Source organism: Olea europaea, chromosome 11, assembly GCF_002742605.1.
Source record: "Olea europaea var. sylvestris chromosome 11, O_europaea_v1, whole genome shotgun sequence".
NCBI classification, from domain to species: Eukaryota; Viridiplantae; Streptophyta; class Magnoliopsida; order Lamiales; family Oleaceae; genus Olea; species Olea europaea.
Genome location: NC_036247.1, coordinates 10,506,312 through 10,527,741, shown reverse-complemented (window position 1 = coordinate 10,527,741; position 21,430 = coordinate 10,506,312). Strand labels below are relative to the sequence as shown.

Sequence of the window (21,430 nt, the reverse complement as noted above, 5' to 3'; positions counted from 1 at the left end):
TTCATATATCCTTCTCCTGAATGTAATTGAAAATCACAAATTTAATCAAATAATGATCAAATAGTTGAAAAACATTAAAAGCCTAATAACAATTCAAATCAAAACAAATATTTAATGTTAAAATATGATATTTAGTATCAAAACATCAAAATATATTGTTCATTGTTATCCTGTCGTCTATTACAATTAGTCAAGTGTCATGTGATTATAAAAACACAAATTAAAACATACAACATCAAATGAATTTAAAGTACGGGAAGAAGATGGAAAACAATCTAAAATTCTTGAATCTCCATCTTCGACTTCACAATTCAAGCAAAGGTGTATGAAATGATGTATAACATGGTTGTTTTGTATCAAAGGATTTTCTAAAGTTTGTATGAATATGAATTGTGTATCCAATGGCTTCTCCGAGACTTCTCCCTTTGGCTATTCTCTTTGTAACGAATATGTATTTTTCACCAAAATTCTGTTTTGAATTGTAGATGAATATATAATATTTATAGCCACAAGAATAAGATCAGAACTCGTGTCCTAATTGCTTTTTTAAAAAGATGTTAAAAAAATATTTGTTGGCCGGGAGTACCGATCACATGGTACAGAGCAGAGCTAGAGCCAAGATTGGCCTAAAAATATTTTTATGCTTGACTAATAAGTAATTAAAAAAACAGAAAAAAAAAAACCAAATAAATTTTTTATATAAGAAAAAAACTAAAATAGGTTGTCCCTTGAATCCGCCCCTTACTATAAATTAGTGTGGTCGCATGGGCAAAGCTTTTTACTTTCTGGTGTTGAAACTTCAACCACTGCAATCTTAAGGCCGATACGTTTGAATCTTACTTAACTTGATCCCCAAATTTAACTTTTGGTTAAGCTTGAATTTCTCTTTATTTGAACTATAAGTCCTTTATCTTTAATGATTACACTTTAATCCTCATCCCCTACAATCGTTCGTAGTTGATCCATTGCAAGTTATGAAATTGCGATTGAGTTCCCAAACATAACAAATATTGGATTTAACTAGTGAAACTTGTGATTTTCCTCTTCTTGCTATCTTTATTCTTCTAATCGATCCCTTGAAATTCGGGTAACCATCAATTGTATCGAATCTACTCCAACAAAGCTCGAAAAAATCTTTCTTTGCACATATAGGTTGGAATTTTTCTACGACTAAAATATCGACACTAAATTAGATAGACATCAGCTCAATTAGTCATAACTCATAAAGTTTAAAATTTTGGATAAATGTACAAAATGCACTTATCACAAGGATGAGTCATTCAATTTAACAAGATTTTCCCGTAGATCTCAAAAACTCTACGATTTTTAGCACTGACAAGATATAATGACTCGGATTGAAAGTTTTTATCTTCAACATGTTGTCAAAATTTGACCTTATTTTATAATTTTGACGTTATTTATTGAAATATAAAAATAGTTATTTTTAATTTTGAATCGAGTGGTCGATTTGATTCAGTCACTCAAAAGCCAAGAAAAGCTCGTGCAGTCACTTTTACTCTTTTTACATAAATAAAGATGGGAAATGGAAATTATAAGCAAAAAAGTTTGCAAAAAAGATGACCAATCAGCACGACAAGAAAGGTGAGAAAAAGTGTAAACAACAGAATTTAGGAATTAATTTTACACTTCGTAAATTATGAGACGTTAAGCTGCTTTTCACATTATTTATTTTCGTACTTATCACTCATTTTACTTGAAGACAGATTAAAATATCTAAGCAAAATGTGATTCACATTTGCGCAATTTCACTTGAATTTTACAAGAGGTTATATAAATGAATTTAGAAATTTGTACTCTAATACTATGGTTAAATTATTAAATAGATGATGCATTGTTTAATTAATGTGCCTTTCAAGTATGTACAAATTTGTTCAACAAAGTCTGACAAGTACACTCTTTCAATAAATAAATGATGTCAAAATTCAAATTCGAAATCGCCGTCTGTTCTAATATCATGTTGAACTACTTAATTAAAAAAACTAAAATTATTTAAAAGTAAGGTATTATTTATTTGAATTTATTTTTATCACTCTTACTCTACACAAATTAAATTAGATTTATGATATATCTTTGTAACATGAATAAATAATCGAAGCATTCTACAAAAATAAATAAAATACGTGCACCTTAAGGAATTGACAATTTTATGGATTAATTATTGGTCCCTTTTTTTTCTAAAACAAGTCAAATTTGGTATTTGCTCTTTGAGTAATGTTATTTGCAATTACGTACTGCCATAATCATCTTACGTGGCATACATGTGACGTTTAATGCATTAAATCATTAATTGTTACATAAATGCCATATAGGACGTCTATTGTAATGAGCGATTGCAAATAATATTATTTTTGCTCTTTGAAAATGACTTTATTTATTATCAAGAGACTCACAAGTCACAAACCCACAAATTGCATCATTTTATGTTTTGTCAACTTCAACAAATAAGTAATGTCTTGGGTTTCAATTAGAGCTAAGTATTTATTTGAATAAAGTTTGTGAACTTGGTATGAATTAAACTTTATACCGAGGAAAAAAAAATAGTATTAAATAACAATCTAAAAAAAATTATATCAGAAGCTAAGTTTTTAGACAATTTTAAAGTTGAGTCGAGAGTAGTATAAGTTCGTGTTTTAATGTACTTATTAGTGGCAATTGTTAAGAGAGAGACACTTATGACAATTTAAGAGTACTATAAGTCGGTAACAGAATTGATCTAAACTCGTTAATAATTGCTACAATTCCATTATTCCACCACCAAGTCACCTCAATGTACATTCCTAATACAAAATCGAGTGGGACATATGTAGCAGCCTTTTTTAATTTCTTCTACAGCCTTGGGAAAAGCCATGGAGCAAAAAAAAGGACACTTGAATAATCAAACAAATAATTGAGTGGCAACCAAGTTATGGACAACATTAATGGTTGTTGGATAAACATAAAAATCCAACGGATTGGGAGACCACAACTACTCCATCGTGAGGGACCATATAATTAACATTATATAAATTTTTTAGGCTAGTCCCCTAGCGTAGAAATATCTAGAAAAGTCACAAAAGGTTTTCGTCAATTTGATATGCAATACTAAATAAGATTAGCAATGTAATAAAAAAAATTTAATTGACTTTTCCTTTTCACGTTCGACTAATATAAAAGTTTTGAAGCCAATTTTTCAAATGAAAATTTAGGATTGAGCTCCTAAACTTGGTCATGAATCTTCAATCTATTTAAATCCGAAGATATGGATCCTCATGTGATGAAATCGTCAATTTAGCATTGAAAAGTATGCGATTTGCATGTGACATAAAGCTAGAGAACAAAACCAATAAACCTTCAATTCAATTGAAAGTCGTGTGTAGTTTAATGTTTACACTGACGGGTTTAGTCATATGGGGGACTCATATTAACATATTTAAATAGATCGAGATCTAAATTTTCATTTTTGGAAATTAAGGACTTATCATCACATCAGGTTAAATGTTAAGAAGTTCAATCTTACTTTAATGTGGTTGACTTCTAACTCGAAGAAGATAAGATATTGATCTTGAAAAGTTTATGTTCACGTTTTATTAACTAATTACTTAATTTTGAAAGTAGTTATAAGATAGAATTTTTAATTCGAGTGGTGTACATCATTCACTGTTCATAAAGAGAAAAAAGAAAAATAGATTCGCTTTCAATTTCAAATTGTGCATTCACTTTACATAAAGAAAAAAAAGGTAGAAAAATTGCAAATTATGATTAGAAAAGTTCACAAAAAAGAAGATCAGTCAATACTGCTTATATTATGATATAAAGGTGAGAAAAGGAAAAATAAAAGATTTGAATGATTCACTTCACACTTTATATATAGTGAAATGTTTGGCTGCTTTTCACAAAATTACCTTTTTTTCAACTTATCACATATTTTGGTCAAAGTCCTAGATTAACAGCTTGTTTGGAAGTGGTTTTTTGCCCCCAAAAATTGATTTTTTTGACCATTATTTCATTATTTCAACCGTCATATTTCACTTCTTCTTTTATAGGTGGATCCCACTTTTCTAACGGTCAAAAAATCAATTCTCAAAATCACTCCAAACAGGCTCTAATTTATCTGAGCAAAATGTGATGTTTTGCTTTTGATTAAAAGCCATATCAATTGCCCATGGCTGAAGGCAATTTCATCACAATCATGCACCTTATTTCTACTCCATTTGGCAAATTTATTATGACGAGAGAATCCATAGTCGCTACTTTTCGAGTACATACTGGATAAACTCTCGAGTTAAAGTAATAGCCTGCAAACCACGCCAGTCAGGTAAATCGCACTAGACAAATTCGGCGCGACAGGTTCGATCGAGAAAGTGTTGATAGGGGAATCGAACTCGTGACTAGAAGTCTCTGCGCTCATTTACTCCACCAACTCGACCACTCCATGAGGGACAAATTTATTAAGGATTATTCTGCTCGAACCTTGGTCATGACGTCCCTCTATTAACTTAATATAACTCATCTACTTATAAATTAAACCGTATATAAGCTCTCCCAAACATTTATATTTTTCTTGAAAGAATTTTAACGGGGCAGGGATGACAAAATTTTCTACCCTTGACCCGCTCCAAATGAGGCCAGGAATCTCTGCCGTGAATGGTAAACAAAAATGTATAGAGAACATGGTTTCTCCCCCCAACCCCAAATTTCCCAAACCTCACCAAAATCATTTTATTCTACTATACTTTTTTGTTTCTCAATTTTAAAATAAAATTTTATATTAAAAACTTTTAATTAAAAAAGGGATGATAAACAATGGAGGTAATATAATTAAGATAGAAATATTGAAAGAAATATGTAGTTTGTAATTTGTATAACCAATTATATAAATTATAAAGTTAGAAATAACCATAATCGTGAAATAAAAGAAAATGTTAATTATATAAATACGATTATACTATCAGTTCACCCTCAAAATTTTTTTTAACGTGGTGAGCTGAATGCCATGAATATACTATACATACATACGTTACATACACACACAATAGAGAGGGACATGCATGCACATATAATTAAAATTTGAAATTTTATCTTAAAAATTTAATATGACTAAGAGGAAGTAACACATCTTATATGTTGTGTATTTATTTCATATTTATACAATGTGAAATTTAATTTAACATACTCGGCAAGAAGATGACTCATTTGAGAGCACTAATAGTAAAATCTTTGTCAATTAAATTTTAATCGAAACAAATTACTTGTTTGTTTTACGGACTTACAACATTGTGTTGGGTGCAACAATAATTCTATTAATAATTAGCATATCATCATGTATCTAGATTTCATTCTACTGACAAGACATATTGGTTTAACCACAATGATAGAGAACGACAGCAGTGATGCAATGTTTTTAGAGTCGTGCTGGTTCTACAAGCCTGTACAGGCCACATACATGCAAGGGGGTGGGTGATTTTTTTTTTTTTTTTAAATAAATAATCACCCACCTCACCCATCTCAAATGTGTCTAGCATGTACAGGCTATGTGAAGCCAGCATTAGTCATGTTTTTATTATGGAGAAAATGATACAAATTTTAGGTTTGATAGGTTGTACGCCTGTACGAATTGGCTAATTTATGAGTGGGAAATACAAAATCATCATTTTGGAAATTAATAAAATGATAACCTTTAAATGAAGTTATGGAAAATGTTCTTTATCTTCAATTTTCCATAAATTACACAACTTTTGAGTCAAAACTTAAAATATTACACAACTTTTGATCAAATCTTAAAATATTTCAAGACAAGATTCATTTCGCTAGATAGTTAGATTGTACGCTAAACAATATGACCAGTCAAGACAGTTTCGACTGTCAACTTAAACAGTTGAAACTATCTTTGATTAGTCAAACCATTTTCCAATACAATTAGCGAACCCACAAAATGTTTCAATGAATATTCTCTTTAGAACTTACAAGATTTACCCAGAAGTCATGCTTCAAAATGAATCTTCTATGGAATGCTTTATGATTTGATGTAAAAGTTATGCACCAACCAAATAATACGTCCACCTTTGTAATTTTGAACTTTTTCCTCCTTAAAAGGATAATAATCATATTTAAATATATGTGCAGGGACAAATGGAGGGAGGGCTGGATCGAGCTGTAGACCCGGCACACATCTATTTCTAAACTGTATTTTTTTATTTTTCCTTTTTTCATTTTTTTTCCTCTTTTTGTTATGTTATGGTTTTTGTCTTTTTATTATTTGATTGTAGAATAATGAGAAAAAATAATATCTGTGCTTAAATTTTAATTATTGGATCGAAAAATTATAAAGAAAGTCATCGTAATTTCTATGGTTATGCAATCAAAATAATACTGAAATGTGATAAAACATAATTAATAATATTTTGGCAATCATTTCTACATTTTTTTTTTGACAATGAACAATATCGATATAGGTATAGACATTCAAAACGTGACTGTGACTATTGATTGCGTTGGTTGTATAGAAAAACACAGCGTTCTTGAAGGGGTGCGATTGATTTAAATTTTGTTTGTCTTTTTAATTTTTTAAATTTATTTTATTTAATTTTACATAACAACAACAACAACAACAATGATAATAAATGAAAATTATGAATTTATTAAATTTTAGCCCTTTTCCATTAGATTTTATGATATTTAGATTGATTTTATATTTTATAATGGTGCTATTTGTTTTTCCATTTACTTGCTATTATTGGTGATAGTTTATATTTAAATGAAATTATTAAATTGCTATTTTGTGACTTATTTTCATATATAAATTTTATTACATTGATTTTTATTTTTATTTTTAAACATCAACCATTGCTAATAAAAATTCTACATCCGGCCTTGATCATGTGTCCTAATAATTTTTTCCCTCAAAAATTTAGAACTTATGGGAATCTTGTTTTTACTATCTCGATAAATACAATATGTCTTGTTAGTTTCGGTTTGGTTCTGCATTGTTGAACTATATAAATTTGCTTTTTTGACATGTCTCTCTACTTGCTAAACGAAAAATGGTTGACACTATTTTTATAAATGAGTAGTTGTGAAATTTGAACTTAAAATTGTGTACTCTAAATTACGTCGAATCATCTTGTCAAAAAATTTAAATCAATAGAGAAATAAAACATTTAATTATTCAAATTTAGCCATCAATATGGCAGAGACGAGCAATCAGGGGCGGACCCACATGGGGTCATGTGGGATCAAATGACCCCACAGTTTTTTTTTCCAATTTTTCCTTTTTTTTTTATTTTTTATTTTCTGCTGCTGAAACAATTATTTGGGTTTGGGGTTCCAAATTCCAATTAATTATCCACTCCAATCCATTAATCCTATGAATTTATTTTCGTTAATGATACGTTGTTCGAAAAAAATTTTATTTTTGACCCCACAGTCCGAAGTCTCTGGGTCCGCTCCTGCGCGCAATGAAGGCAGTAGCGACTTTAATGTGGCGAAATAGGTAGTGGGGGTATAGGAAAATAATTTCTTTTGTTTCTTTTTAGCTTATTAAAACAATATTTATGGTATCAACTTATAATTAGATGTACTCAATAATTAGCCGTCTAGTTTGGTACAACAGAATGCAATTAAAATTAAAAAGGGTGAACCATGCATGCGCGCGCATATATATTATTAGGTAAAACATCAAATTCTTGTCACACAGTGAAATTGCCTAGGTCATGCAATGATCCAAAAATGAGAAAATAATTGGTGTACGTGGGAGTTCTTTCGCCGCGGTTGGTGTGGATTAAGATAAGTGGGGTGGGATGAGGTCGGTGTCGATGGTGAGCTCGGATGGAAAAGGAGATATTTTTTTTAACGTTTTTATAAATATCTAAATGTTTTAAGAACGATTTATTTGCATTTTTTATTGAAATTTATGGGGCCCCATTTGTAATTTTCCTCATTTTTTGTTGTTATATTGCTTTATTTTATTTTTGGTTATTTAAAAAGAATGAAAAACAAGTTATTTAGTGATTAAAATGGAGGTAATGACGAATTTTATTACATAATTAAAAAAGTTGTGAATGAATTATGCTAAAAAAATGTTGATAATGTATTTGTTACGTTTCGCGAAGGTTTGGAATGGAAAGTGAAAATTTTCCTTTCTGACTAAAAAATTATTTTTCATAAATTGATAGTACATTTAGATCTTACGAGATATAAAATTAAAATTTTAAAATTTCTTTTTTAGTTAAAAAAAAAAAAATCAAACCTATCTATTTATAATTTTATCATTAAGAAAGTGGACCTATGGGGGCAGAAGGTTTGTACAATGATCTGATTCAACAGTCCACAGATTCATACATGGCAACTTCCGTGAGAGATATTTTAAAGTCTCAGTTATCGAAAATATGTCTCCGATCATCAATTAGTTCAAGACAAATTCTCAAGTTTTAAAATAAACAAAATATGAATTCATACACCACCTTGTCAAAGTCATGTCATTGGACCATTCACTTATAATGCATGCATGATAAGAAATAATACTAAGAATTTACCTAATTTTTGGTGCTTGTTTTGTTCATTTCTTGACCTAATTTTTGAGTGCTACCTGACTATTCTCCCCACCCAAGCAGTCATAGTCTGATGTGCAAGACATTGACACCACTAAAAAACATGCAAGGGATCCATATCAATAGCAAATAATAAAAATTCTTATATATTTAGCACATAGTATTAGATAGTATTGGATGATACAATACACAACGATTCGACTTCTTTTTCCCTTTTGATAATTTAATACACCTTACATGGCATAAGAAGTAATGCTTCACCAGATTCTTGAAACATACCTCTAAAATAATCATATCATGCTTAATGCAAATTTCAGTGCAGAATCAATAGTAGGCTATTAATAAACAAAATCCAAAACATGAGAAGAATTTTTCAGACCATGTATGTCTTGGAAACTTGGATTATGTTCTTGTGAGGAACCTTCATTGTTGCAGCACCACCTCTGCAGTTATGCCTCAGGAATGCATAGAAGTAATTTATAACGAGTTTCTTAAGGAACAACGAGTTCTTCTTTGCTCTCATGTCACCATGACCGAGCAAGTATGTAAATCCTGAATCGGTAGCCTCTCGTAGTGCTGATAGCTCATATTCAAGACTCGGATCTTCATCTGCTGACATGGCGCTAACTGGCAAGTTTAAGAGAGAGCCTCCTGGTATTGAGCTTTCAGTTTCTTCTACTCTTTGACCCTGCATTAGTGGGACCCTAAGATCCCCTGTTCCATCACCATCGTGGACGTCAGAATCCCGTGACCTCATGGAAATGCTATCAATCTCCAAGTCATTCAGACTGCTCTCCATAGCAATATCTAGAGCCTCTTTTCTTAAAAATTTTTCAAGGCTTTCCATCAAAAGTTGCTCAAATGAATGGTGATCTTCTTTTCTAACATCCTTGTAACCATACCGGGCGATACACTGGAACATATGGTAGTCTTTCGGGCAAACCCTTCTGAACAAAAACCTTTCTTCTTGAGGGACTACAGGTATTGGGACATATTTGATGCAGACAAAGACTATGGTGGAATGAATAGCCGGAAGATCCAGCAGAAACTGTCCCAAAACAGAGGGAATACCATGGACGAGCTCATTGTACAACAATCCAATCCCTGGGGTTCGTACTGTCCCAAGAGAAGAGCCGAGTTCAATCATGAAATCCATAGAAATCTTCTCCCTGACCTCACTTCGGTATTTCAACACACTTCCGTAGTTCCAAATATACATAACACAGAGGAAGAAAGAAGCATAGACGAGTGGAAGCCAACCTCCCTCCTTGATCTTGGATAGAACAGCAGACATGTAAATTAGCTCGATTGTTCCAAACACGAGTGGGAAACAGAGAGCCAAAAACAAGTTAGTCTGCCATATTAGCAACATAACAAGTGTCACAAGGGTAGTGCTGACAAGCATCACACCAACTTCAGCAATGCCTGCTAAGACACAATGACGAGTAAAATGTTACCCGCTAAATCTGTCTCCTTTTTCTAAAGAACATTTGCACAAAATATGATGAGTAATTCAGAAAATTCTTAAAAAAAGAATAAGCCCCTGTTTGGTAGGTTTTGATAGAAGTTTTTGAAATATGTGTCCGAAAAGTTGTGGGACCATAAAATGTGGCTAATATTGATTGTTTGACTTTGACATAAATTAAACTCCGATTTAAATCAATAACAAACAGGGGCTAGGCGTATGCACCGACTACATAATTGTAGAAGAGTAAATCAGAGAAACTCTTAAAACAAAAACTAACCGTAGGCATTGGCTATGTCTGAAGTGCTCCTAAAGGCCGCAACCACGATAATGCACATGGCCATCAAAAACCAATTGATGACAGGTATGTAGATTTGACCCATTAGTTTTCTAGAAGTGTGAACTATTTTCAGCCTTGGGAAGCATCCAAGAGCCATGGATTGCTTGATGCATGAGAAAGAAGCAGATATCATAGCCTGACTAGCAATTATAGCAGCAACTGTGGCTATTGCGAACACTGGCCAGAAAAGACGGTCTGTATCATTGAAAAAATCTAACGTCAAATGAAACATTTATATTCAATGTCCTTTCTAATTGACAAAACAAGAAAGTCGATGTGAATCAGACTTATTTTGGAAACCATCACCTGGAACAGATTCATAAAATATGCTACTAGCTGAATCAGGATGTTTCATAAGATATGCAGCTTGGCCCATGTAAGCTAAGAGGAGGCAGGGAAAGACCACAACGGTGAAAGCAATCTGCGGAAGTGAGTTGAAGTTAAATATGCTATTTTACTGTTAACTTTGAGCATGCTTAGCAAAATAAGTAACTTAAAAGTAACTTGACTTAGTTTAAGCACAACCAAACATGCTCTTTGTCAAAGTTACATTTTCGTAGCCATGATAAAGTTATGCCAAGGCAATGAAAAAAGAAACCTGTATGGATGGCACTGAGAAATGACCTAAATCGGCAAACATTGCTTCTGCACCTGTAATAATCATTGGTCCAATATCTCAATTGACAAGAAAAGTATAATAGTGCATCACTCACTCTATTATAAGTACAATGTGGGTATAATTCCTGAGACATGGAAAGCACAAAGTGCTATTTAAGGCAGGAGTGTTAACGAGACTTGTTCCTTTATTCTATTCGTGTTTAATTTTAATCTTTATCTCCACCAAAATTGTATCATTGTGCTGTGAAATTCTATTCACATTTTTTTTGTATGGTTGAGTATCAGGGTTCAGAATCAAGGATATTAAGCCCCTATTTGGCTCCAATTTTTTAAAATTCATTTTCAACCACACATTTTATGGGACCACAAAACTTTTATCAAAATTTCAACCATACTTTTCATCAACTTTCACCAAACTCTACTAAAAACATGATTTTTAGACAAACAAACAGGTGCTAAATAAATTTGAATCACAATAAAAATATTATAAGTGGAAAATCTTTGCATGTTACCATAAGATCTATTCTAATGATCTGGTTAAAAGTGATCCATTCACCAAAATCATAAATGGCAATAATGCAGACTCAAAAGTTATAATGAGGAATTTGGGCTGATAATCACTCGTCAAACAATTCAACAAGAGGATTATCAATCATTCTTTATGTAAGTACCTAGAGAGAATTTTATACTAATTAAGATTTCTAAAATTGAAATGCACATGCTCATGTAGGAGATGACATAGAACACGTGGTAAATATACATGCACAGAAACACGTGTTGCAGAAAAATACATTTTTATGTTGCAGAAGGCAATGAAAACCATGTGATGAATGGAATATGTGTATGCACACCCAACTGACCTGTGATGCATAATACACAACCACCAAGTGATGACCATGCCTTGATGCTATTTTTCTTGAAGAATAGATAGATGTAGAAAGGATTGAATGCCCTTATGACAGTTACATCATGCTTAACCAGATTGTAAATGCCAATAGATCCTAGACTAAAGAACCATAAAGCCAGGGCAGGAGCAAATGTGAATCCCACTTTGGTTGTCCCAAATCTCTGTATACTAAACAATCCCACAAGGATAACAATTGACGTGATGACGAGAGCATCTGAAAAAAAGAAAAATAATGATGGGTAGAGAAAAAGGATAGCATTGGATACTAGTAAGGAACATAACGAGTTAAACTCTTGTTCATAAATAGTCAATCATGTCCGGTATTGTGTACCATCATATACTAGAGTTTTCCCACACAAAATGCCACCAACCATCGAAGCAAGCTTAGAAGGATGATAAGCAAATAGAGATATAATCAGATTCATGAAATAGTTGCTAACATATTCTGGCGGTTAGTCTATCTGAGAATAGAATAGAGAGAATCGCAATCAATAATGGCATACTACTAGCTAGCAACTAGAGCCGGAGAAAAGATGCTTACCCACCTGTACCAAATCCTGCTATCCGAACCTGCAGACCACTCACAGCAGACATGACTGCAACCAGTAGGGAGTATTAGAAGATGATATGCATAGCAAGCAGTTTATATTACACATATTCCAATATTCTCCCTTGAAGATAATTATAGTGATGTGATGCAAAAAAGTCAATAATTTACTTGCAGGAAAACAATCATGTCTGATCACTTGACTTGACCACAAGCCTGTCATAGGATGAACTATGTTTAGGTCGATGATAGAATTCCTTTATCCCACGAGTGAAATGCAATAACATCATCTGACCAATATGTAGTATGTACTATTGCTCGTGTATTTATGGTTAAAGCTCATTATCTATCACCAGCACATTCACTTTTACAGGTAGTAGTTATACTTATGTTTGTAGGACCCTAGAATATCTTTAATGAAATCTATTCGACTTCCATCTAGTAAAGTTTCTCATCCTTAGAAGCCATATACTTTTATGATTAAATAGTCACTGTTTTGATATTACATTACCAGGTAACATGAAAAAAATTTCTCCATTATTTACTCTGACAGATGTTCCTAATCAGTGTTCTCATTTCCTGGTAAGTCACTGACAAACCCTACAACTCTAGACATTTGGATAAGATAAATTAGCTGTATACTTAGAACAACAAAATTAAACAATGTGGTTTTGGCTGTCTTTGATTGAACAAAAACTGCTCCAAAAGTTGCTTGCTCTGATTTTCAATTCCACAGTACAGAAATATGAATACTTATTTACCTGATATTGCTGGGGTCAGAATACCATCCCCTATAATCATAGATGTTCCCATAAGAACCAGCAGCAAGAGAAGAATTTTCAAAGAGGAATTGTGTTCCAATGTCTCCTTGATATTCAAAGCCCTTTCCAACTCTGGAGTGGGAAGTTTGAGTTTAAAACTGGAAATGTGTTCATCTACCTGTTGGCGATTTGGAAGAAGATTAACATTTGCATACCTGCAAATTAGCGAGTATAATGCAAATGTTCCTCCTGCCAATAGAACAATAAGAGTCATGAACAACATGCTCTTCCAGCAGATTGAAAAACATGTAAAGGATAACCTAATCTTAAGAAAAGATGTCGTACCTTCCCCATTATCATTTGCCTTGAGCACCACAAACACATATTTTGTTAAAGGAATGAGAGCAATAGTGTAAATCACTAGCGATAATGCCCCCAAGACATCAACATCTGACGTGATGGGCACCTTGCTGAATACTTCAGAAAAGACATATAGGGGGCTGGTTCCCATATCACCATATACAACACCAAGTGTTTGAAATGCCAGTGCAAATGTTTGCCAAAGAGACGCGTCCTGATTCATTAACGTAAGTATTGGAAAGGAATTACCATTAGTGTTTATATAAACATTAACATTTGAGGGAATTGTATTTGTATATGCATCTTCTACTAATGATTAGTCAAGTCCTCTCATCAAAGCTGTGAACCAAATTGGAGCTTAGCAGTTAATTTTTCTTGTAAGATAATGGTTCACAGTGCAGTAACATGGGAGGTTGAAGAAGCTTCTAAGCTTTGAAACAGAAGATTGTTAACAAATATTTGCATAAGAATTTCCTCTGAACAAAATCTAAAAGGAAAAAGATGCTGGTGGCAACACAATTTGGACTGTTATCTCATGGTTGTGAAGACTGATGACACCAGTTCGTCGCTTCAAAGTGTTGAGTTTAATAGTGTATTATGTCATACAAGTTTAACTCACACCTTGTATGAGACTTCGAGACATTCTTTTTAGTAGCTAAGCTCCATAAGGATTTGTACATAGAAAATCATCCCTCGTTTAACTAATATTTTTACAATTTAAAAGTTCCCGGAATTTTCTAGTAATGGCACCCGTATATGGTGAAAATCTAAAATTGGTGACAGTTTTCATTCTCAGTCTTTAATTCAAAATGCCATCACAAGCCCAAATCTTGATCCGTCTAACAAATCTATGAGAGCTTAAGCACGTCCAATAACTTAAGAATTAGAATATGAATAATGCTCAAAGCTCAAACTACATCAATTAAGACATCAAAAACAGCACACACCAATTCCCGCAACAATAGTTCGGTATCCAATTCAAATATAGTAGCACAGATATTTTATTCAAAAACAGAAGAATGAGCACTTAAATCATATAAGTGAATATATTCTTAAAAAGATATAATTTTGACCTTGTTATGGTGGCCATGAGAACCAGTAATTTCCATGGCTTCAACATCAAAAGAATCGACTCTTCTAGGCTTCTTTGCTAGCCTTCTTCTAACAGATCCATACCCTTCCCTAATCTCTTCATCCCCCATCAAAGACCACGGCGGTGACTCTGAATCCACTTCACTTCCATCCACCCACCTCGATGACTCCCCATCGCCGCCGCCGCCACCACTGGCACTACTATCCAAAAACCTCTTACTACTCTCTTCAATCCCTTCCTCTTCCATTTCTTGTATTCCCTACACCACAAAAATTGTTCAAGGGACTATCTTCAACTATTTTCAGACGAATACCAGAAATCCCAGATGGCTGCTCTTCCCTAATGTTTCAACCCCGAAAATTGTTAAAAGGGACTATTCATTTTTGTTACAGACAAAGCCCAGAAAACCCAAATTGCTAACCCAACTTTGGTGCAGCAAAATAAATTTGGAAGAGTACTTTCAGTTGCACTGAGAATAAGATTATTTCTTTTGCTGTTGTGATTCGGGTGTGGTAATGTCGTGTTGTTTTATCTCTGTGACTTCAGAGCTGTCTCAATATAGACAAAAACTACAATAATTGAGAGTTGAGATTAATAGAAAATTGAATAATGCGGGTCTTACTTAATCGACGGATATACCTTATGGATAATGATGAGGGTCTCACCCAATTTGAGCTCTAATTTGTTTTTCAAAATTTATTTTTCTAAAATTCATTTTTAATTACACGTTATTTATAAAATAATATAACACGTAAATTTAAAATCTTTTCTTATTTTATAATCACATATTTTTTTCTAAAATCATTATTGAAAAAAAATTCCCCTAAAAAAATGGAGCTAGAAAAGGCCTACTTTGTCAATGTTTGGATTCCATTAAAATTAAATGTTTGAGAAAATATATTTTAAAATAATAAATTTTTGGATAATATGTACTTAAAAATAAAAAAAAATTAAATTTAAGAGTAATATTTTTTTATAAGAGAATGTATAGTTAAAATTGAACTTTGAAAAAATGTAATTTTTGAAAAATACAAAAGTCGGAGTCTACAAAGGGGTTTAGATGCCCTTTTTTTTACAAGTGAGGTTAATATAATGTCAAATTTGTTGTGGAAAAATTCAATTATATTAAAGAGTAATGTTATTTATACGTCATTGCATTCGTAATGATGTAAAAATTAATAGATTATATTAATCGATTTTTCTTTTCTTTATTTCTTTTTCCCTTCTTCCAAAAGAAATATTGTTGAAAATTGAAATAGGTAGAAAGCAAAAATTCCAGCCCACAGGCCCAATCTCGCAGGAGACCAGGTCCAAAAAACCACCTAATTATTAGGGTTTCGAACTGTATGTCATTCGGCTTCAAAATAATCAGAATCAACATTTCTCTCTGTAGGTTCTCAATTTCCCTCGGTCACTGCAAAAATTCAGCATGTGCGTGTGAAAATTTATTTGTTAGATTTATATGCTTGAATAATGAAAATTAGGGCTTTTCACGGCTCAAAGTTGTGAATATTGTTATACTTGGAAAATATTTGATCTCTGCAATTTTTCATATTGTAGCTGTACTGTGGTTAGATAATACAAAATGTCTCGAGTATATGTGGGGAATTTGGATCCGCGTGTGTCAGAAAGAGATTTGGAGGATGAATTCCGCACTTACGGAGTTCTTCGCAGGTAAATTTCTTTTCTTTTTGGATCACTATAAACTTTTCAGTCAGTTTTATTTCTTCCCAAAGTTATTTATTATTTCGTTTACAGGATTTAATCTGGGAATTTCCTTAGGTTTAGTTGCAAAATTGTGCTATAATATGATTTGACCATTGTTGTGAAATCAATGCAGCGTTTGGGTTGCTCGAAGGCCACCAGGTTATGCATTTATTGAGTTTGACGATAAACGGGATGCTCTGGATGCAATTCGTGCTCTGGATGGTAAGAATGAAACGATGTTTAAGGCACCTTGACAAATTTCACATGTTTTGACTTGATTTGTTACGCTAGTTACTTTCATTTCGCTTTTTATGTCATGAATGATGTGGTTATCAGCTACTTACAGGTTTAGTTCCTTAATGTTTCTTGTCGTTGCAGCTATTGCACTAGTTCAATTTGCAGGGGTATGAACTAAAATTTGTTTCTGTCCATTCTTGTTCACAACAGACCAGTGATACGAGAGTACTTATTTTTTATGTACAAACCTTTTTATGGCAGTTAAATTGCCTTTTAGCAATATGGTTTAAGAATTCCTCCGTAGAATTTCCTGTGAAACTCTTGCTGATCACGAGCTCTGCATCCACGTATTTTTTTCCACTTTGACGGGTTCTGTTCACATTGGCTGTCAACCTTTGATCCTTTTCACTTTATGTGTATTTTTACATCTTTGAGATTGTGTTGATATATTAAGTTTTTCGGATAGTATATGTTAATAGTGCCTTCAATGAAAGTAAGGAGTTGACCTATAAATTTACCTTTTGACTTGAATTATCTTGGGACTGTGATTTCTGTCACATTCTTTTCAAGTTGAATCATTGTTTGACTGTCATGTATTTGTATCTAATGCAGGAATTTACTTGGGGGTTTATGATAGGATATCCTTTGTTTCACATGTTTAGAATTTAGGCATCCGTCAAATGTGAAGTTATGTGTCTATTACAAGGTTACAATTTTTTTAAAACAAAACTGACGCAAACATCTTTTGGTGGGCCATTTATTTATGCTTTATGTTTTATTGGGCTTGCATAATGGGTTTGGCCCAAGCCTTAGGTTTTTTTTTTTGTTATTTTCGTGGTCGTAATTGAACTTGCAAAGCAGTTGATGAAGGAAGTTAATCACGTTTGGCTTGTTGTCCACTCTCTCACCCCTGTCTTCCATCTTCTCCCTCTTCCTCGTCTAACGTGCTCCCTCCCTTCCTCTTCTCCTCTTCTCCTTGTTGTGATTCCTCTATTCAACTTCTTCTCAATTGATTCTACATCAAATACCATCAACATTCATTTAGGAAAATCACTGCAAATAGTGAGCGAAACACACCTAGGAACATAGTCCACTTAACTCTTCAAACTCGGACAAACTATAGCATCAGACGCTATAACATGGGCCACTTTATTCTCATCTCTAGAAATGAAGTGACAAGGACCACAGTTCATGTCTCTCAAATGTGCAACAATATCTAATAAAATAGACACATGTGAGACTAGTTACATACATATGAAGTTCGGTCAAAGAATGATTTATCTTGCTTGAGTTTTGCATCACGGGCTTTTGATTTTTGTTCGTCACCTTTCACATAATGAATAAACAGGAAAGAATGGCTGGCGAGTGGAGCTTTCCCATAATTCAAAGGGAGGTGGAGGAGGGCGTGGTGGTCGTGGTCGTGGAGCTGATGACTCAAAATGTTATGAATGTGGTGAACCTGGTCATTTTGCTCGGGAGTGTCGCTCGCGCATTGGTTCGCGGGGATTAGGAGGTGGCCGACGTCGCAGCCCTAGTCCTCGACGCCGCAGGAGTCCCAGTTATGGGAGGAGGTGAGTTTATTTATTTTGTTTTTGAGAAAAACAACTTGATACTCAAAATAGTTCATCTTGCATAAAGCGTATGTTTGGAACTCTATTCGATTTTGACTGGCACTGGTATTATCTTGAAGTCTTGCATAGCTTAAAAGAAATTTTTACGTAAACAGCTCTGTTAAGTAAATGCTGAGAGTATAACCTATGTCATGTTACTATAGGAAACACTTTTCTCCCACCTATTTATTATTGATGACAGGCTCTTTATATTTGGGTCTTGTTGTTCTTATTATTTACCATATTAATTGAATCATTCCCTTAAATGAACGAAATTAGTGATTTTGTTCTAGCATTGATAAGTGTAATTTTTACAATTATTTGGGCTGTTTATTTTGTGCTTTTGTTGGTTGTTTAGTTCGGGATTGTTTTGATTTCCTCGTGTTTTTTATGCTTTGCAAGAGATGTCACGGTTGTAGGATGAAATTGCATGTTGGTGAGTGAAACGGAAATAAATTTACACCAACAGGCAATTTCATCCCTCAAACGTGACATCTTGTGCAAAAGCATAAAAAACACGAGGAAATCAAAGCAACCACTAGCTAAACAACAAACAAAAGCACAAAATAAATGGCCCAAATAAGTGTGAATTTACACTTATAATATGAGTTTTCCCCGACTCATATGCCACCTCTGTAAACTTGTTTGAAAAGTATCATTCTGTCACTTAGTAACTTGAAGTTGGTTTCACATTTTATTTATCAAGAAAAAGAAGTAGGTTTTTACTTCGCATTTTTCAAATAAATTTTGTTATTAAGTTCGTGGAAGTGGATGTATTGGTTTCTTCTCTGAACTGCTAGAATATAATTGATATTGCTTGTGAATTTAGAAGCGTGTTTTATTTGTCAGAAAACATGGAGTTTCACATTTTGTATTTGTGCAATTTTCCAACTGGCTTCCTGCTTTAACTCTTAATATAGGATTGAATGCTTTCTTCAACAAATTGTGTAACATTATAAATAGTGCTTATGAAGTTGCTCAGTTATTCTTAGGTAAGAAACATGTAACGTATGGTAAATCATAATGCTTTATGGTAGTCTGTATATTGTTGCTTGTTTGTGTTATGTTTAGGGGACTTTGAAACATCTATCACTGATAACTTTTAGGATATGAATTGATAATGGGAGCATAGAAGTGCAAGAGATACTGCACTAAGGTTATATGTATAGACTATCTGCCTATATGAATTACTTGGGAAACAAGGGGAGATGCTGTTGTGAGGCTTTTTTGCTTATTGTTACTTTTTTGCCCATTTACCGTCATTTATCGCTGTACTACTTGCATCTTGTTGCAGGAGTTATAGTCCTGTTGGGAGAAGATCTCCACGGCGTCGCAGTATATCACCTCGCCGTGGCTACAGCAAATCATCCCCCTATCATGTTGGTCGCCGTGATTCACCGTATGCTAATGGGTAGGTAACTATTCCTAATTTCAAATCATTGATTAGTTGTTTCGGTTTTGGATCATGTTGATTCTAGTTACTGCTGTAATGCATGCAGCGTATCACCTCGCCCTGGCTACAGTAGGTCACCAGTACACCGTCGTGGTCATCGTGACTCACCTTTTGCAAATGGGTACGTCGTGATTTCCACCTTCCACAGTTCATAGCTAGTTCATCTTACAGTTGTGTCCAATTTCTTAGCTGGATAACTCTTTGAGAATCTGTGTTAGCCTCAAATCTTGATTGTTAATGCTCATACCTCAGTGCTATTTTGAACAAATGAAGGGGAAAATTGGATAGTGTATGCTGAGAAAACATATGAAGGAAAATATAAAAGACGAAGAACGTCTAAATGCCTACATTCTCCATTGGGTGGGGTTGTTTGTGCTTTTGTTGTTTTCTCTTTTACGTTTTGGTTCTGCTTTCCTTTATTTTTATGGGCCTTACTTAATCCTGTCAAACATGTATGTATATTCCCCCAACCCTCCTGCCCCAAAATAATCAATTAAATAAATATATAAAACAACAGCACTCAGAAAAACCAAAAGTAATCTTCTCATATTTCTTGATGTGTTTAAATTTATATGAGCTTTTATGGATGACAGAGATTAAAGCTGAGGCTGGATTGGAAGGAAAATTTCAGTGATGAGAATTTGCTATGATGTAATACAGGACAATATGATGTGTTTGGAACCTGATCTTAGATGTGGCATATTTGCAAGTAGATGCAAAAATGGTGACTGCCCCTGTTAGTTTTACACTATTCAGTTCAAATCTGGAGGTCTCTTCATATTTCAGTTTATCAGAATGGTGCTATTATTGTGTGATTAATTTTGCCCTGTTGCTATCAGTATTAGTCCTTTTCCTCTAAAGTTCTATGTTTCTGTGTTTGAATTGATTATCAGCTAAAACAGCATCATTAAGCTACTTACTGCTTCATAGTCTACTCAGCCCAGCAACATCCGTGATTCTTTATGTGATCGTATCTTCTACTTGTAGAACTCGCGCTTCTTAGCATAATCGAAACTGCAATCGCTTCATTTCTCACCTCGTAAGCACGATGGTTAGCTACAAAGCTTCTCTAGGTAAGGCCTCAACGTCTCTCTCCACTGGTAGAATACTGAAGCAGTTTATGATCTTCAGACATCACCCTTTTTCAAGCTACATGGACGAATTGTTACTCTGGAAACTACATCAGGTTGCATCAATCTTGAAATCTATTCTCCTCAGGCATCTAGTTGACCTTTCAGTAGTAGGAATCTTGAAGTACAAGTGGATCTTGTACGATACCCAGAACACCGATGATACCTAACCCTTGAGAACTTAGTCTGTACATCAGATGCCCTCGACTAGGAGACAAGTGCTTCGTTAATACTAGAGTGGTTTGTACTGAGCAAACTACATGGCCCATCTCTTGCATGTCCCGTGTTGTTAAATGTTGTTCTGCGAAGCAAATTCTGTTTCTTATATGTATTTTATGTTTGGATAAAACCAAAATTTCTTCCCAAATCAATTATTTCCTTTTTCTTTTTTCACTTGGTCTCTGCTATTCTACCTTCTCTTTGCACCTTGTGATAGGAAGGTAGTCTTTATGCATGAAATTTATGCCTCTCGAGCAGTAGTAGCTAAGCAAAAAAGTGTGCCTGGTGAGTACAAATATTGACTACAGACCACGATTCGCACAAACAAGTAGTATATAAAATGCATTAGGGAAATGGCTTTATTTGCTCCCTCTTTACCTCGAGAATCACTGTGTTCCACTCTCAAAGGGGCAGTTTTTAATAATAGTCCCCGAAAT

General features: G+C 33.6%; 2 protein-coding genes across 6 annotated transcripts; one reads left to right on the top strand and one right to left on the bottom strand.

The window, feature by feature from the left end:
• Positions 1-8,669: 8,669 nt before the first annotated feature.
• LOC111403344 (putative potassium transporter 12) lies at positions 8,670-15,225 on the bottom strand. 3 transcript variants are annotated; one of them, XM_023031804.1, is made up of 9 exons: positions 14,618-15,224; positions 13,530-13,758; positions 13,185-13,433; positions 12,422-12,472; positions 11,830-12,090; positions 10,950-11,002; positions 10,658-10,772; positions 10,292-10,546; positions 8,670-9,971 (listed from the first exon to the last, which is right to left on the bottom strand). In XM_023031804.1, the coding sequence occupies exons 1-9, from the start codon at positions 14,882-14,884 to the stop codon at positions 8,920-8,922; spliced, it is 2,532 nt and encodes an 843-aa protein (XP_022887572.1). In that variant the 5' UTR covers positions 14,885-15,224; the 3' UTR covers positions 8,670-8,919. The 3 variants fall into 3 exon arrangements, with proteins under 3 accessions (XP_022887572.1, XP_022887573.1, XP_022887574.1); XM_023031805.1 differs by lacking the exon at positions 12,422-12,472 and having other exon boundaries at positions 14,618-15,225; XM_023031806.1 differs by lacking the exon at positions 11,830-12,090.
• Positions 15,226-15,918: 693 nt separating this feature from the next.
• LOC111403343 (serine/arginine-rich splicing factor RSZ21) lies at positions 15,919-21,141 on the top strand. 3 transcript variants are annotated; one of them, XR_002704442.1, is made up of 8 exons: positions 15,919-16,026; positions 16,198-16,311; positions 16,478-16,566; positions 17,930-18,152; positions 19,486-19,602; positions 19,691-19,765; positions 20,238-20,413; positions 20,538-21,141. XR_002704442.1 is itself a non-coding variant. In XM_023031802.1 (7 exons), exons 2-7 carry the CDS (start codon positions 16,223-16,225, stop codon positions 20,242-20,244), a joined length of 600 nt encoding a protein of 199 aa, XP_022887570.1. In that variant the 5' UTR covers positions 15,919-16,026; positions 16,198-16,222; the 3' UTR covers positions 20,245-20,512. The 3 variants fall into 3 exon arrangements, 2 of the variants coding, with proteins under 2 accessions (XP_022887570.1, XP_022887571.1); XM_023031802.1 differs by lacking the exon at positions 20,538-21,141 and having other exon boundaries at positions 20,238-20,512; XM_023031803.1 differs by lacking the exon at positions 20,538-21,141 and having other exon boundaries at positions 15,929-16,068; positions 20,238-20,512.
• Positions 21,142-21,430: the final 289 nt, after the last annotated feature.

Bases quoted from the DNA above. Each gene is read 5' to 3' on its own strand.
- LOC111403344 (XM_023031804.1), bottom strand. From the start codon at position 14,884: ATGGAAGAGGAAGGGATTGAAGAGAGTAGTAAGAGGTTTTTGGATAGT. The intron at 12,091-12,421 runs GTGGGTAAGCAT...TCTTTTTTTCAG, and splicing joins GATAGCAGGATTTGGTACAG to ATGCTCTCGTCATCACGTCA. The intron at 9,972-10,291 runs GTTAGTTTTTGT...GTGTCTTAGCAG, and splicing joins AGACATAGCCAATGCCTACG to GCATTGCTGAAGTTGGTGTG.
- LOC111403343 (XM_023031802.1), top strand. From the start codon at position 16,223: ATGTCTCGAGTATATGTGGGGAATTTGGATCCGCGTGTGTCAGAAAGA. The intron at 16,312-16,477 runs GTAAATTTCTTT...AAATCAATGCAG, and splicing joins ACTTACGGAGTTCTTCGCAG to CGTTTGGGTTGCTCGAAGGC. The intron at 19,603-19,690 runs GTAGGTAACTAT...TAATGCATGCAG, and splicing joins GATTCACCGTATGCTAATGG to CGTATCACCTCGCCCTGGCT.